This window comes from Galeopterus variegatus, unplaced genomic scaffold (assembly GCF_000696425.1).
Source record: "Galeopterus variegatus unplaced genomic scaffold, G_variegatus-3.0.2 Scaffold11080, whole genome shotgun sequence".
NCBI lineage: Eukaryota > Metazoa > Chordata > Mammalia > Dermoptera > Cynocephalidae > Galeopterus > Galeopterus variegatus.
This window is the reverse complement of record NW_007737191.1, coordinates 31,393-45,223: the sequence shown is the minus strand read 5'-3', so window position 1 is coordinate 45,223 and position 13,831 is coordinate 31,393. Positions and strand designations below refer to the sequence as shown.

The 13,831-nt window shown below is 40.0% G+C and overlaps 1 protein-coding gene across 3 annotated transcripts in view; it reads left to right on the top strand.

Annotated features, from left to right (window-relative positions):
• The window catches only part of LOC103610396 (ataxin-2-like), a 15,923-nt gene extending 2,616 nt beyond the window's left edge, over positions 1-13,307 (top strand). Inside the window, exons 3-7 of one of the 3 annotated variants that reach the window (XM_008594573.1) lie at positions 2,960-3,013; positions 8,261-8,406; positions 9,282-9,509; positions 11,695-11,863; positions 12,691-13,307. In XM_008594573.1, the coding sequence (XP_008592795.1) occupies positions 2,960-3,013; positions 8,261-8,406; positions 9,282-9,509; positions 11,695-11,863; positions 12,691-12,719 (626 nt within the window). In that variant the 3' untranslated portion in view covers positions 12,720-13,307. The remainder of the gene's footprint in view (positions 1-2,959; positions 3,014-8,260; positions 8,407-9,281; positions 9,510-11,694; positions 11,864-12,690) is intronic. The other 2 variants (XM_008594574.1, XM_008594575.1) reach the window with 2 other exon arrangements.
• The last annotated feature ends 524 nt before the right edge of the window (positions 13,308-13,831 follow it).

Here is a 13,831-nt window from a genome sequence, read left to right as displayed (position 1 = left end):
TTTTTATTTTTTATTTTTTATTTTTTTTTTCCTTTTTGTCTTTTTTTGTGTCCGGCAACGGATCACAACCCTCAGTGTCGTGCCCCCATACTGGACCGGGACTGGCAACGGGATCGCAACCCTCGGCGCTGCGCCCGTACCTCGCTCAGCCAGTGAGCGGGAACCGGTCTGTATGTGGGATCCGAACCCTCGGCGGGAGCGCCACCACACTCCCAAGTGGCGCACTCTCCAGTGCGCCACCGGGCCAGCCCGTGAATCCATACATAATTTAATTGAATATACTGACAGACTGGTTTGGTGTATGATTTTGATTATGGTCTCCTGTCATTTGGCTTGTCTTTAGTTTTATCTTCTGCGTTTTTTTTTTTTTTTTTTTTCATTTTCTTTTAGTGTATTTTTTTGTTTTTGTTTTGTTTTGTTTTGTTTTGTTTTTCCCTTTTTGTCTTTTTTTGTGTCCGGCAACGGATCACAACCCTCAGTGTCGTGCCCCCATACTGGACCGGGACTGGCAACGGGATCGCAACCCTCGGCGCTGCGCCCGCACCTCGCTCAGCCAGTGAGCGGGAACCGGTCTGTATGTGGGATCCGAACCCTCGGCGGGAGCGCCGCCGCGCTCCCAAGCGGTGCACTGTAGCAGTGCGCCACCGGGCCGGCCCCTTGTTTTTGTTTTTAATTCTTCTTGTCTTTAGTTTTAACCAGAACTAGGGTATGTATGAAAAGGCCCCATTGTTTCATCACACTGGCTTTTATGCAACTTGTATACATTTCAACAATTTACCAGTTTGCTAAAGGCTTAGGTGAAAAGTTCGTTATGATTGTTTATACATTTCTGGTGAATACATCATGATTTAACAAGTGGAAAAAACATTTCTTTCCTCCCATTTTCTGGCATACTCCCCTTGGAATAGGATCTGAAACTTTCTAGCTAAAATTTCCATTGCTTTTAGAGAATAGCTATTTGTGTACCCATGCTTTTGAGACATTGTAGTAATACTGTGATGTTGTGCAGAATCTTTCTTCTCAGTGTGTTCACTCACTGCCAGCATCTGGTTTCATCTTTTGTATGGATGTTCATTGGTTTGAAACAGCCTGTACAGTAAATACTGTATTTGAGGCATTAATGGTTTTTATACCTACCCTTCCAGAATATTTCCATTTGAAAAGCAGTTGGCCTTGAACCCCAAAGTCCATTCAAGTGTGGGCAAATAGGAAATATTGCAAACAAAACAAACACTAAACCTAATGTCCGGTGAAATCTGGAATGAACTAGTCATCAAAGCTGGTTCTTTCATGCTAGGAGGAAGTTGCTCAACTAAATCTGAACTACTCTGCAATTTACACAGGTTGTATTTAATTGGTGTCTGTTGAATGAGGCAGGCTAGGGGCAAAACTGTGGATTTGGTATGATTGTTGCTGGTTAATCAACGTTCTCTTTTTAGGATTTCTGTAGACCCTAAAAAGAAAATTAGGAAATGAATTATTTTGTCCTTTGTTACCATAAACCATAATTTAATCTTCTAATGCAGATTCTTTTATTAAGTCTTCAGTAATTTATTGGAGTTATTTTAGGTCTTTCAAATCCTAATTATGGGCTGGCTGGTGGCTCACTTGGGAGAACGTGGTGCTGATAACACCAAGGTCGAGGGTTCAGATCCCCTTACTGGCCAGCTGCCAAAAATAAATAAATAAAAATGGCAAAGCCTAATTAGGCTGAATATAAACAAAATGTTAAAAGTACGTTCTTTTAAACAATGACAAAACTGTTGCAAAGAAATGCTAATTTTATACTGATCTACCTTGAACAAGGTAAATGTATATTTTATATTCCCAAAGGAACCAGATATGAGGGGTCTTAAAAGGAAGGATTTGTATTCTTTTAATTTCATTTTTCTGTGCTTTGAGTAAGAATTGTTTATTTTTAAGCCACATCCTACCTAGATTTTTAAAATATATGCACCCAGATGTTGGTGATAATTTTATGTCACCTTTTTGTCATTCTAATAATTGTTATGGCCTCAGCAAAAGGCTTTGAAAATACAGAGGAGTGCTAATGACTGCAAAATGAAATACCAATGATTGTTCTTAAATTTTTGGTATATTTAATATAAATACACTAACAGATTGCTGAACAGTTAAATAGTGTAGGAGATATGTACATTCTAAATTATTGTTAACCTTGTACTCATTATAGCTCTCTTAGAAAGGACTTTTGTCGTAACCTCCTCTCTCTGACCTTAATCTAACTTTCATCATGGCCTCTGCCCCCTCCCTCCTAACAAGTTACTTTAATTTTTGTCTCTCTCACATCTATTCTTCTGATTCATCTAATTCTGTTTTATGATGATGGGTTCACCTTTCAGAAACAGTAATGATAAAACTTTTTCTACTAACTAGAACCATCAGGAATAGTTAGATTCAGAATTCTTTCTGTGGTTTGTTTTTGGTAGTTTAATGCAGATTAGTTGGAAAAATACAGTAGCAAGAAGAAATAAAAAGAAACGATGTTTATATTATTGTTATGTTTCTAAACTTTTGGACCACTTCCAGATGCCTAATAAACATACTTCAGTATAATGATATTTCTATTGATAATGTTTTGCAAAGTTGTCTTTTGAATTAAACTTGATAAATATTGTTTTATTTTGGTACATTATTTATATCAAGGTTGTTCAGTGGAATTCCATGTTGGTCTTTTTATTAGATAATGATTTTATTCCTTTCATTTAAGCGAGTGAACATGCAGAACTTGACACCCCAATACAGAAGAAAAGTTGTCTTTGGTTTAGTCCTGTCTTTTTAAATTCCGTAGCAATGTTTAAAGTGCTCATCATCTTCTGTAAAATAAAAATGAATTATGCATGAATACAGAAAGAAATTACTAAATATGTCAACCTTTCCAGAAAATTAGGAAAATGCACATCTCAGAAGGCTAATTTACCTTTCTATTTCCCAAATTCAGCATGTCCCAAATTACCATACAACAAGGAGACAAGCCCTTCTTTCTACTTTGCCAGTGAGTTGGGTTTTTTATACTAATTTTAATTGTACAGTAAAACACTTTTTAAAGAATAAATGTTAAGGGAGTAGACTTGTTGAACAGTATTTTCCTTGTGCCAGACAAAATCACTAAAAGTATGTATATTTGTAAATAATTCAGTTTTTAAAAAGGAAATGTGACCCAGTATAAGAAAGCTGGAGTTAATAAAAAATTGAGTTGTTTCAGAAATTAATTTTTGCATACCATGCAAACATGTGACTGGGAAAAATACCTAATATTTTCCTTGTTAGAGAAACTTTTCCTGAACATCTAAAATTTTTTTATACCAAGCCAAAATCTTGGTATATAAAATTGAAGAAGAAATTTATCCTTACCAGGATTTTAAATTGAATAGGGTTGATGAAATACTAGGGGAGAGACATTTCTGTACTTTCAGGCTTTGCATGACTAAAAGGGTAAAATATTCAGGTAGCACACATCTTTGGACGTCTTGAGTTTAAGCAGGAAAGCATGACCTGTACCAGGGATTGTCTTTGGCAGTCCCCTCTCCCCACAAGTGAAAAGGTAAATAGTTGCTTCTACGTGGAGAAAGCAAGCAGGGCTTTCTTTCGGAAATGAACTTGTAAGATATGTTTTCCCTATTTGTAGGCAATTTTTAAAAATAAGGCTAGTCATGGACTTTGGTATTTGGATAAAAAGGATACTAACTTGTAGAAATCCCTTTAGAAGTTTATGCCATTAATATGTCACTTTGCATGAAATACTATATTCTAGAGAATATTAAGGATTAAAATTTTATATTAGGGACTAAATTTTGAATTATTTTCTAATGACTCAATGTCTGGCTCTACTAAATACCAGATTTAGTATTTAGAAAGCATTTTGATCTTAAATTTTCATTAATTGTGCCATGATTTGGTATCCAAAAATAAGTTGATAAAGTATGTACGTATTTATTATTTATTTGGTGCTAGGAAATGTTAACAAATTTAATCCTTTAATAGATGCTCTTTAAAAGGAGTCTTGCTGTATGTATATAATAAAAGGGAGACTATGTCTGTGATTATGGTACGTAAAAGATAGTGTCAGTAACTAATTTTATTATGTACTCAGTTTGAGGTCTCAAATGTAGTTATCCTCACCATCTTACTGTCTCTGTTAGTAGTTTTGGAGTTACTTTCCTGGTAAGTAGCTGAAAGATTCTTAATCATCACGCCTAAGCATTAATTGCCTTAGCACAACTTCCCCCAAAAGGGAATATCAGTACTTTTTCAAAGAAACTAACTGTTGGGCTGCTAATTATAGCTTAATTTGCTGCTTCATTTTCCCCATTCTAAGCCATTTTGTCACGATTTAGTCAAGTTGCCTTTTATTCCCCTTCTAGTGTTTTCAGCTCTCCTTTGCTTCCCTTTTTCTGAATTTAACATCAAATTAAAAGTTGGAAGATTTTGTTTTGTTTCATTCTTAAAATTTTGGCAGTGCTGGCGATCTCTCATAACTTGTGCATCCAAGGTCAAAGTGGCAAAACCTAGTTACAAATTAAACACAGTCTTGTGTACCGAATTTGCTTCAGTAAGATCATGGCTTAGGAAACTATTTTTGGAATGTGGTTAGTGTTATAAGGATTTGACCAATCACATATTTAGAATTTTAAATATTTATGTCAAGGAACACATTGAATGGGAAACTTCTGGACCCGGTCTAACCCAAAGAAGCAATACTACTTTGATTATCTTGACCTAATCCAGAAGATTTTATGAAGGCTACTTAAGTTTTATAAATAGAAGTTTTAACTGTTTTCAGCATAAAATTTATTGAATAAATAAGGTTTAAAAGCTAAATCAGAATTTCAAAGAAAAGTCACTTATTTTTAACCTCTCTGGAATCTTTAACTAAAATGAGCATGTATAACAAAGCAGTTAAATAATACACTTAGCTCAGAACTTCCTGCCCTTTGCTGTTCTCTTCTCCCTTTCATTGATTCTGCTATATTTTGTCCTTGTTTACCCTATATTGGTTCCTTTCTCTTGTCTCTCTCTATCCTCCCAACCTTTTTTCCCCCTTGGCTCTTTAATTTCCCTTCTGTCCCAGTCTGTATCACTCTTAACTGGCCTTTCAAGGAACCAAACTATGTTTTAGTTGTTATTACTATTGAATTAATGTGTAAGTTTCACATTTTCCCAATGAGATACTCATTTTCATATTGAGGGGGAAAAAGAGTTCCTGGATATATAAGAAACTTGCTTTCAAATCTTGTGAGCTATGAGATGAATGAAGGGAAATATTTATAGTTAAACCTTAAATTTTATTTGCAGCTTTTGTTGTATATATATTATATATTCCTGAATTTTTATTTTTTAATAATGCCTTCTGGTTTACTGATATTTAGGTAGGGAAAGGATGGGTTTTTGGTGTTTTTTTTTTTCTAAAACAAAGCCTATGTATGTAGATTTACTCAGCTTGAAGTTCCTTGAAGTATTTGTGCTATGCATGAAAATTAGCTAAAGATTAGTACACTGTTTTCTAGCCTTTAAATATTGGTAAACTGATATCACAGAAATGTCTTTTAAAAATGCATATTATAAATATCTTTAATTTTCTCTCCAAATAATTTCAAGATTTTTATGTTTTTCCAATTGATGAATAACTCAGTTACGAGACTTCCCGGGCATAATTATTCTCTTTGTGATTGTCATGGTTTTATATGTAAAAATAATATAGCACTCAGCTAGAATATATTTTTTTTATGTATTGTTACTTTTTTATATTCTTAAAACTTTGCTTAGATGGCAGTTAAAAGTGAAATTTAAAAGTTTTCAGCACAAAATTTATTGAATAAAGTGAAAATTAAATTTATAATAAATAAATGAAAAAGTAAAACTGAGATTCTGTACAATATCTTTATGACCCCATAAATAGAATTTGGGATTTGGGAATTGTTTTCCCTCAGACAGATTTAGAATTGCTACAAATGAAACATTTAAGAAGCTGGATGGGGGGATGGTGCGATTTTAATGCTAATGGTTTAAAAATAATGATGACTCTAGACATCACTATCCAATAGAACTTTTTGTTATGATGGAATGTGCTACACAACTGCACTGTTCAATACAGTAGCCACTACATATGTGTGACTTTTAATTATTCAAAAATAAATTTTTAAAATGAGAGTAAAATTTTTACAGGAACCAAAAAGTCATGTTCAAAATTTATGTGAAGGCTTTGTTTTCTTTTCTTTTGTCTTATTTTATTTTATTTTATTGGGGGCTGGCCAGTACGATGTCAAGTCTTTCAGATCAAGTCAGTGCCTACACAATTTGGGGCACTGAATGAGTTTGATGGTGAAGCATGGCCTTTTAATAAGCTAATGAGGTAGAAGAAAGTGGCTGCTTTCATAGACGAATGGGACTGTGAAGCTCAAGAAGACAGTGAACACACAATTTTCCCAGCTCTCAGAAAATAGTCACTACTCTTAAAAACATTCAAAACATTTTGCCACGTTTTTCTTGTTTAAAAGTTCTGTTGTATGTTAACTGTTAGAGTCTGGAAAATTTTCCCAATGTATAAACAAAACTGCTTTGTTCAGTCTAAACTGGGTAGTAAAGAATATTAGTGCCAGCTGTGGCATTGGCAGTGGATGCACAGGTGATCCTAGCACTGGCTCTTCGCCTTGCCCTTCCTTCACATTTGCAATTGGAGACATAACTATTTAGGCTGGAGTGTTGATGGCCCTTAGCCCTACAATACTAAGCATTACAGAACTGCTTCATGTGCCTAACCCTCTGCATACCATTTACATGGGATATACCCAGAGTCATCCATGCTGGAACTCTTGGCAGCCTTGCTTATTAGACTGCTGGAGTTAGGGTGCCTGGTCCCAAAGCAGTGCTTGCTTCTCCCCTATCAGTCCCCCATAATGTCTGTTTGCTAACATGTTATATGAAGAATACGAAGAACTATTTTGGAGTTCTGTTTCTGTGTATGGGCTAAGCTTCTAAGGGACTTAGGATTCATTTCTTATTTTTTATTTTTATTTTTTTTGTCTTTTGTCTTTTTCCGTGTCCGGCAACGGATCGCAACCCTCAGTGTTGCCCCCGTACCGGACCGGGGACCGGCAACGGGATTGCAACCCTCGGCATTGCTCCCGCACCTCGCTCAGCCAGTGAGCGGGAACCGGTCTGTATGTGGGATCCAAACCCTTGGGCGGGAGCGCCGCCGCGCTTCCCAAGCGGCGCACTATCCAGTGCGCCACCGGGCCGGCCCCAGGATTCATTTCTTATGAGAGGGCTGAGAATCATGTCTTGTTTAGAGCTACATCTTGAGAGCACTGTTCTCAGCTCATTGCCACATTAATGTTGGATGTGTATCAGTGTGTTAGCCATCTTATTGTGCATTTGATTCTCAAATTGCTGTTTTTGGAAGGCATGGACAAATTTGTACCTAATCACCCTGTTTTGTACCAAGGTATGGTCCACGCTGAGATTGATAAAGAATTGGCTTTGGGTTCTTCTCTTTAATGAACACGTTTGAACTTAAACTAGCCCATCATATTTCCTTGAAGTTATTCTAGGTAGTAAAATTCTTTCTAAAGGGCTGGGGTGTTTTGAAGGGAGTTCTTTTTTTTTAAAACATAGTTTAGGTAGTTTCATCTACTAGATTGTATAAAGCAAAGATGGGAGATCCTTGAGTAGGGCCAGGGGAACAAACTGAGTGGCAGAGTGGCTCCTGAGATTGGCTGAGAGAGACTGTAGTCATTCAGCTCTGATGGAGCCCTGATCTTGTCACATACCTTATACAGCCCCTTCCCCAGGCCCAGTATATAGTCTGTTCCTACAGGACATTGTGCCAGCTCCAGGGCAGTAGCATGGTGAGGTTAGCCAGATGATGGCCTTGAGCTAAAGAGAGTGCACATGTGTGTATGTGCATGGGATTGTTTGAGTTGTTTCTGCCTATGCTTTTTAAAGTTGCCTTGTCAGGAGAACCTAGTGACTACTTTAGGAGTAAATTCAAACTAATTAGATTTTAATATAATGTATACAGCTATATTATCTTAATAATCAGACTAGCATTTGATTCATAAGCAATAATTTCATATTTTTTCAAGACAATGGATGGTTTAAATGGAGTCCACTAGAGATCGCTAGTGGCATGAGTTAGGCATTGAAAATCCATCAGGAAAGCTCAGTTGATGAGGCATAGAGGAGTAATAAAAAAGGTCAGCACACATGCTGCTTGTACATGTTCCTTTTTCTTTCGCTCTAGTTTCCACGGGCTCCCTTGCTCAGCAGTACGCGCACCCTAATGCTACCCTGCACCCACATACTCCACATCCTCAGCCTTCAGCTACCCCCACTGGACAGCAGCAAAGCCAGCATGGTGGAAGTCATCCTGCTCCCAGTCCTGTTCAGGTAAAGGGACACTCAGCGGCCTGCATACAATTACTTCCTTGTTCTAGTTACTGAGTGCTTTCTTCAGTGCCAAGCAAGGTGCAGGGTACCACATAATCAGAACACACAGCATGTCCACCTTCATGTGACCAGCATACAGTTGTGCCCCTGGGTTGGTTTTTAGTTTTTTTTTTTAAATCACATTAAGGTACATATTGAGAATAAGGATAACTCTGGAAACTTACATTAGTGTGGAAAAATCCAATATAAAGTTCATAATTTAGGGGCCAGCCCATGGCTCACTCGGGAGAGTGCGGTGCTGATAACACCGCAGGCTGATAACACCAAGGCCACGGGTTCAGATCCTGTGTAGGGATTGCCGGTTCGCTCACTGGCTGAGCGTGGTGCTGACAACACCAAGCCAAGGGTCAAGATCCCCTTACCGGTCATCTTTAAGAAAAATAAGTAAATAAATAAAGTTCATAATTTAGCATAAAGCAAATGCCTATTTGCTTGAGACTTCTTAAGTTTTTAAAGTTTATGTGATGAGGTTTTTTTCCTATTCTTTAATCATGTTTGTTAATGGAGGCAGTTAAGAATCTCTTTGACATCTGTCAACTCTCCGGGGCAGTAGTCTGGTTTGACTTCTGCTTGTTTGGGGGCTTGTAACTGCCAGGTTGAGGATCAGGCTTCTGCACCCCCAAAGCCATGTCTGGACAGGAGGTACCTCCCCAACCCTGCTTTTACCACCGTGTGCGTTCTCCTGTACTTTCCAGGGCTCTTCATCTTAGGCCCAGGTAGCTGGTTTTCACATGCTAAACTCAGCTTTGTGTGTAACCCCTAACTACTTTTCATTAAAGGAGTTTTTCTCTTGATTCTTTCTCATCGTTTTGCAGCATCATCAGCACCAAGCTGCCCAGGCTCTCCATCTGGCCAGTCCACAGCAGCAGTCAGCCATTTACCACGCGGGGCTCGCGCCAACCCCACCTTCCATGACACCTGCCTCCAATACGCAGTCGCCTCAGAATAGTTTCCCAGCAGCACAACAGACCGTCTTTACAATCCATCCTTCTCATGTTCAGCCGGCATATACCAATCCACCCCACATGGCCCACGTACCTCAGGTAAACTAGTTTTAGCCAACTTTCCGTGAAGACCAAGTAGAATACAAAAGTTATCAGATAAGCAGCAAAGAGCCAGATGCTGTCCAAGCTAGGAAACCCTCTGTGTGATGCCATATGCCTGTCTCCCTTTTCTCACTTAAATACACGTAATCTGGCCCTAAATGAATGTTTATGTGGTTTTGTAATGGAATCAGTGAAATTGCTGATTGGTTTGTCCTTTAATGTTTCCCAACTGAGACCTTAAAAATATCTTTGACTCTGGAATGCAACCCAGTCCTTCTTTGCTTTCTTTGTCTGCTTTGCTATGTCTGTATAGCTTCATTGCTATATGTGTGTGTACATTTATATACACTCTTCCATACACATACACAGAAGGCTGGCAGGGATGATGGGCCTTCACAGATTCTCAGATCTCTGAGGTGACTACCCTGGGCCTGTCAGCTTGAATGTTAGTCACATGAGTTCCAGAGAAATCTCTTCAATTGTTATCTCTGATTATCCATACATCCACTTTGACCATATGTTGTATTTCTTGAGAGGGGTTGGCCTTGCACATTGGTGTAACTAATGCAGTATAACTAGAAGCTGGAAGCACCCAGTGTTCCCATTTTTCTTAAAGAGCAGCCCTGAAAGCACTTTGGAGCTCACCTCCAGTGTAAGCTTCTAAGGGTTGAAAGGTGTGGTTGCCATCTCAGTGTTTGCTGTCTGCATCAGCTGCTGACAAAGGTCCAGTGCAATCCCAGGCCAAGTTGGATGGTCTTAATGAGGAGAAGGAGCTGCACTGAAGTTGGCTTCTAACCATGTCCTTGAGGCCCTCCTTGGGGCTGTAAAGGGTGAATTGGCTGTATTAGCTGTCTCTTTCTTCTACTTTCATAACTCTTCTTAGGCGGGTCTAAGTGAGACCCACCTCATTGAATTCCATTTCCTGTCACAGTGCGCCAGTGAGGCTCTGGTGAGGTGTGGGCTAGAGGTGCGACTCAGGTGGATTTATCTTTGAGAAGGCTACCTTGTAACTAGAGGTCCACAGCTCTGGGAAGCTTGGGCGTCCTCACCCTGCAAAGTTTAGGCTCTGTAGTGTAGTGCACTGCAGTTCGTTTGCTTCTGATAGTGGGGAGGGGAGCTGGTCTGTCAGTGTGGGCCAGCGTGGTGTGCTGGAATCACTTCATGAGAGCTGGCGTCCTGTAGATGTCTAGCAGAGGCTGGTGGCTAAGTAAGTATGTGAACTTACATGCAAGTTGGGGTCCCTAAACTCACTTCTGTGTTTTTGTGCTGAAAGTTAACACAGGGAAGCCCAAATATGCCATAAGTCTGTTTGAAAATGAGAGTAAAAACAGCATTTCATTCCAGACTTATAATGGTCTGGGTCAGTGCACAGTATGGGAGGCAAAAAACAAGGGCTCTTCCTGGCCCTGCCAAACCCCTGCAGAGCTGCGATCCAGCTATTTGGGCTGACTAGAATCACCATTCCAACTTGACAGGGAGATCAGATTGAACTTGATATCACTTGGTATAGGGATACCGGGCTGGCCCAGGTAATTTCAGATTGCTCCTTCCCATCTCACTGGAGCCTTAACTGCACCCTTCTCCTCCTCCTGCTCCATCAGCATATCTTTTAGAGAGTAAGGGGTGCCTAAGAGTCTCTTCTCCTTACTGTCTGGTGAGCAGACCAGAAGCAGAGGGGAGAAGCAAATGAGAAGTCTGAGTAATCTAGACAATGGAATTTGATGGTTCCTGCTTATAATGTAGCAGTCTGTTTTCTTATTTGAAAGCAGTGTTAATCTGTACTACTTTAGACCCCAAATGGAAGCCAAATTCTGAAGCATCATTGCATTTTGCATCATATTGAGAAAGGTACCATTGGATCAGGGGTCTGATCTTTGTGAAGACCTCGCCCCATACATAGAACACAATGATCAGAAATGTTGACAGCTAGGATATTGTAGCCCTGACTTTTACCCAGGCTAATTTAGTGCCTGCTTCCCCAGCCTTGCTGGATCTGCTGAACGGTGAAGCATGTCTTTAGGTGAATTGATGATCCACTAGGGAGTGTCCCCAGAGAAAAGAATGGTGCCCTGAGGCACACTGTCGCCCTTTCCCGAGTCCCAGCCCAGTGAAAGGAACATAGTTGACATGCTGTTTAAGCCGGAGATGTTGCCTGTATGCGTAAAAGAGCTCTCTGTTTCAGGCTCATGTACAGTCAGGAATGGTTCCTTCTCATCCAACTGCCCATGCGCCAATGATGCTAATGACGACACAGCCACCCGGCGGTCCCCAGGCCGCCCTCGCTCAAAGTGCACTACAGCCCATTCCAGTCTCGACAACAGCGCATTTCCCTTATATGACGCACCCTTCAGGTGAGGCGTGTGTGTGCAGGGGCCGCCGGGCACCCCAAAGCATTCTGCTCGCACAGGTCAAATGGCAGGCGGGGCCAGTGCTTCAAGCCCCGCATTTGAGAGCTAGCAAGACCCGTCCAAGTGTGTGCACAGGAGGGCCTGTGATGTTCAGTGCCAGGGCCTGAGGCTTCTGGGAGCTGAGTCTGTGTGTGTTCTGATGGTATACAGGATTTGGCTTGATGAGCAGCAGCAGCATTCTGTGTAGCTGATGCATGCCTAGGACTCAGTTGGCCTTCCTTGTTATGATAGGCTGGGCAGGGCAGTGTTTTCCTTCCTGAGTCCCAACAGTCTGACATGTGGGGGGTTATTACCACGGCAGAGTTTGATTGTAGCTCCGGAGAAGACTACTGCTGAGAAAGTGCTGTGTATGGACTGGTTTCAAGTGTAGCGTTAGCACCAGCCTGTGCCCTGCCAGGGAGAGAACATCCCGTGATTGTGCTCTAATACTTGATGGCTACCATGGTGATAGTTCATTCTGACCTGTTATTCTGAAAGCAGTACTGGTGCTTGGCTAATATTTGGGGAGGGGGTATGTTATGGCCTTTTCCCCCACTCCATGAGCAACAAGTCTTCTGGGAGTTTTATCTGAAGTGGTTTTACGTCTGACTGGTTTGTTTCTCCCCACCCACCTACCCCTCCCCACCTTGGTGCAGATGGGAGGGGAAAATAAATTTTGAGTCTTGTTCAGCTAGCACAAGGATAGGTCACAGTCATGTGCTGCAGAGACACTAGGCTAATGTGCAGTGTTGCCAGTTTTCTGTTTAAATATTCACTTTTCTTTTTTACAGTACAAGCCCACCACCAACAGCAGTTGTAAGGCTGCGCTGGAGGAACCGAAAGGCCAAATTCCCTCCTCCCTTCTACTGCTTCTACCAACTGGAAGCACAGAAAACTAGAATTTCATTTATTTTGTTTTTAAAATATATATATGTTGATTTCTTGTAACATCCACTAGGAATGCTAACAGTTCACTTGCAGTGGAAGATATTTGGACCGAGTAGAGGCATTTAGGAACTTGTGGGCTGTTCCATAATTCCACATGCTGTTTCAAAGTCCCGCAAGTACCCCAGCTCTGCTTGCCAAAACTGGAAGTTATTTATTTTTTAATGACCCTTGAAAGTCGTGAACACATGAGCTAGCAAAAGAAGTAACAAGAGTGATTCTTGCTGCTATTACTGCTTTAAAAAAAAAATCAAGACTCGGAACGCCCTTTTACTAAACTTGACAAAGGTTCAGTAAATTCTTACCGTCAAACTGACGGATTATTATTTATAAATCAAGTTTGAGGTGATCACTGTCTACAGTGGTTCAACTTTTAAGTTAAGGGAAAAACTTTTACTTTGTAGATAATATAAAATAAAAACTTAAAAAAAAATTAAAAAATAAAAAAAGTTTTAAAAACTGATAAAGTTAGCGTGTGTTTGTATAAGCTACTTCTATTGGAGGATACTTAATATCAAGGCAGGCAGGCTGAGTGTGTTTTTAATATCCTGGAAGGTAGTTGTCAAATGATGTTTCTTCAACCTCAGTTCTGGTTCAAGGTATCATACTCTAGGAGGAGGAAGGCTGGCCAGAGTTGGGCAGCACTGAAATTCCACATCCTAAGGCTGATGCTGATTCTGTAAGCTGCCTTTAACATCTCCAGAACCAAAATGAGTGGGTAATTGGGAGTTGTCCCAATTCAAGCATCTGTCTGTTTTTACCAGTAGGGGGCAGGAAACACTTAAAAAAAAAAGATGTAATAAAGAAATCCAGAGGACAGAAAGACCGAAAAGACACAAAGATGTACAAAGCAGCTTATTGATATAGACTCATAAGCATTTGTTAATATCCCCAAATTGTGGGAGGAGGATAAAGGGAAAAGTAAGTTTTGGAGCTGGGTAAGGGTTTGTAGAAAGCCCATAATCTTAACAGAGCCTTTAAGTATTG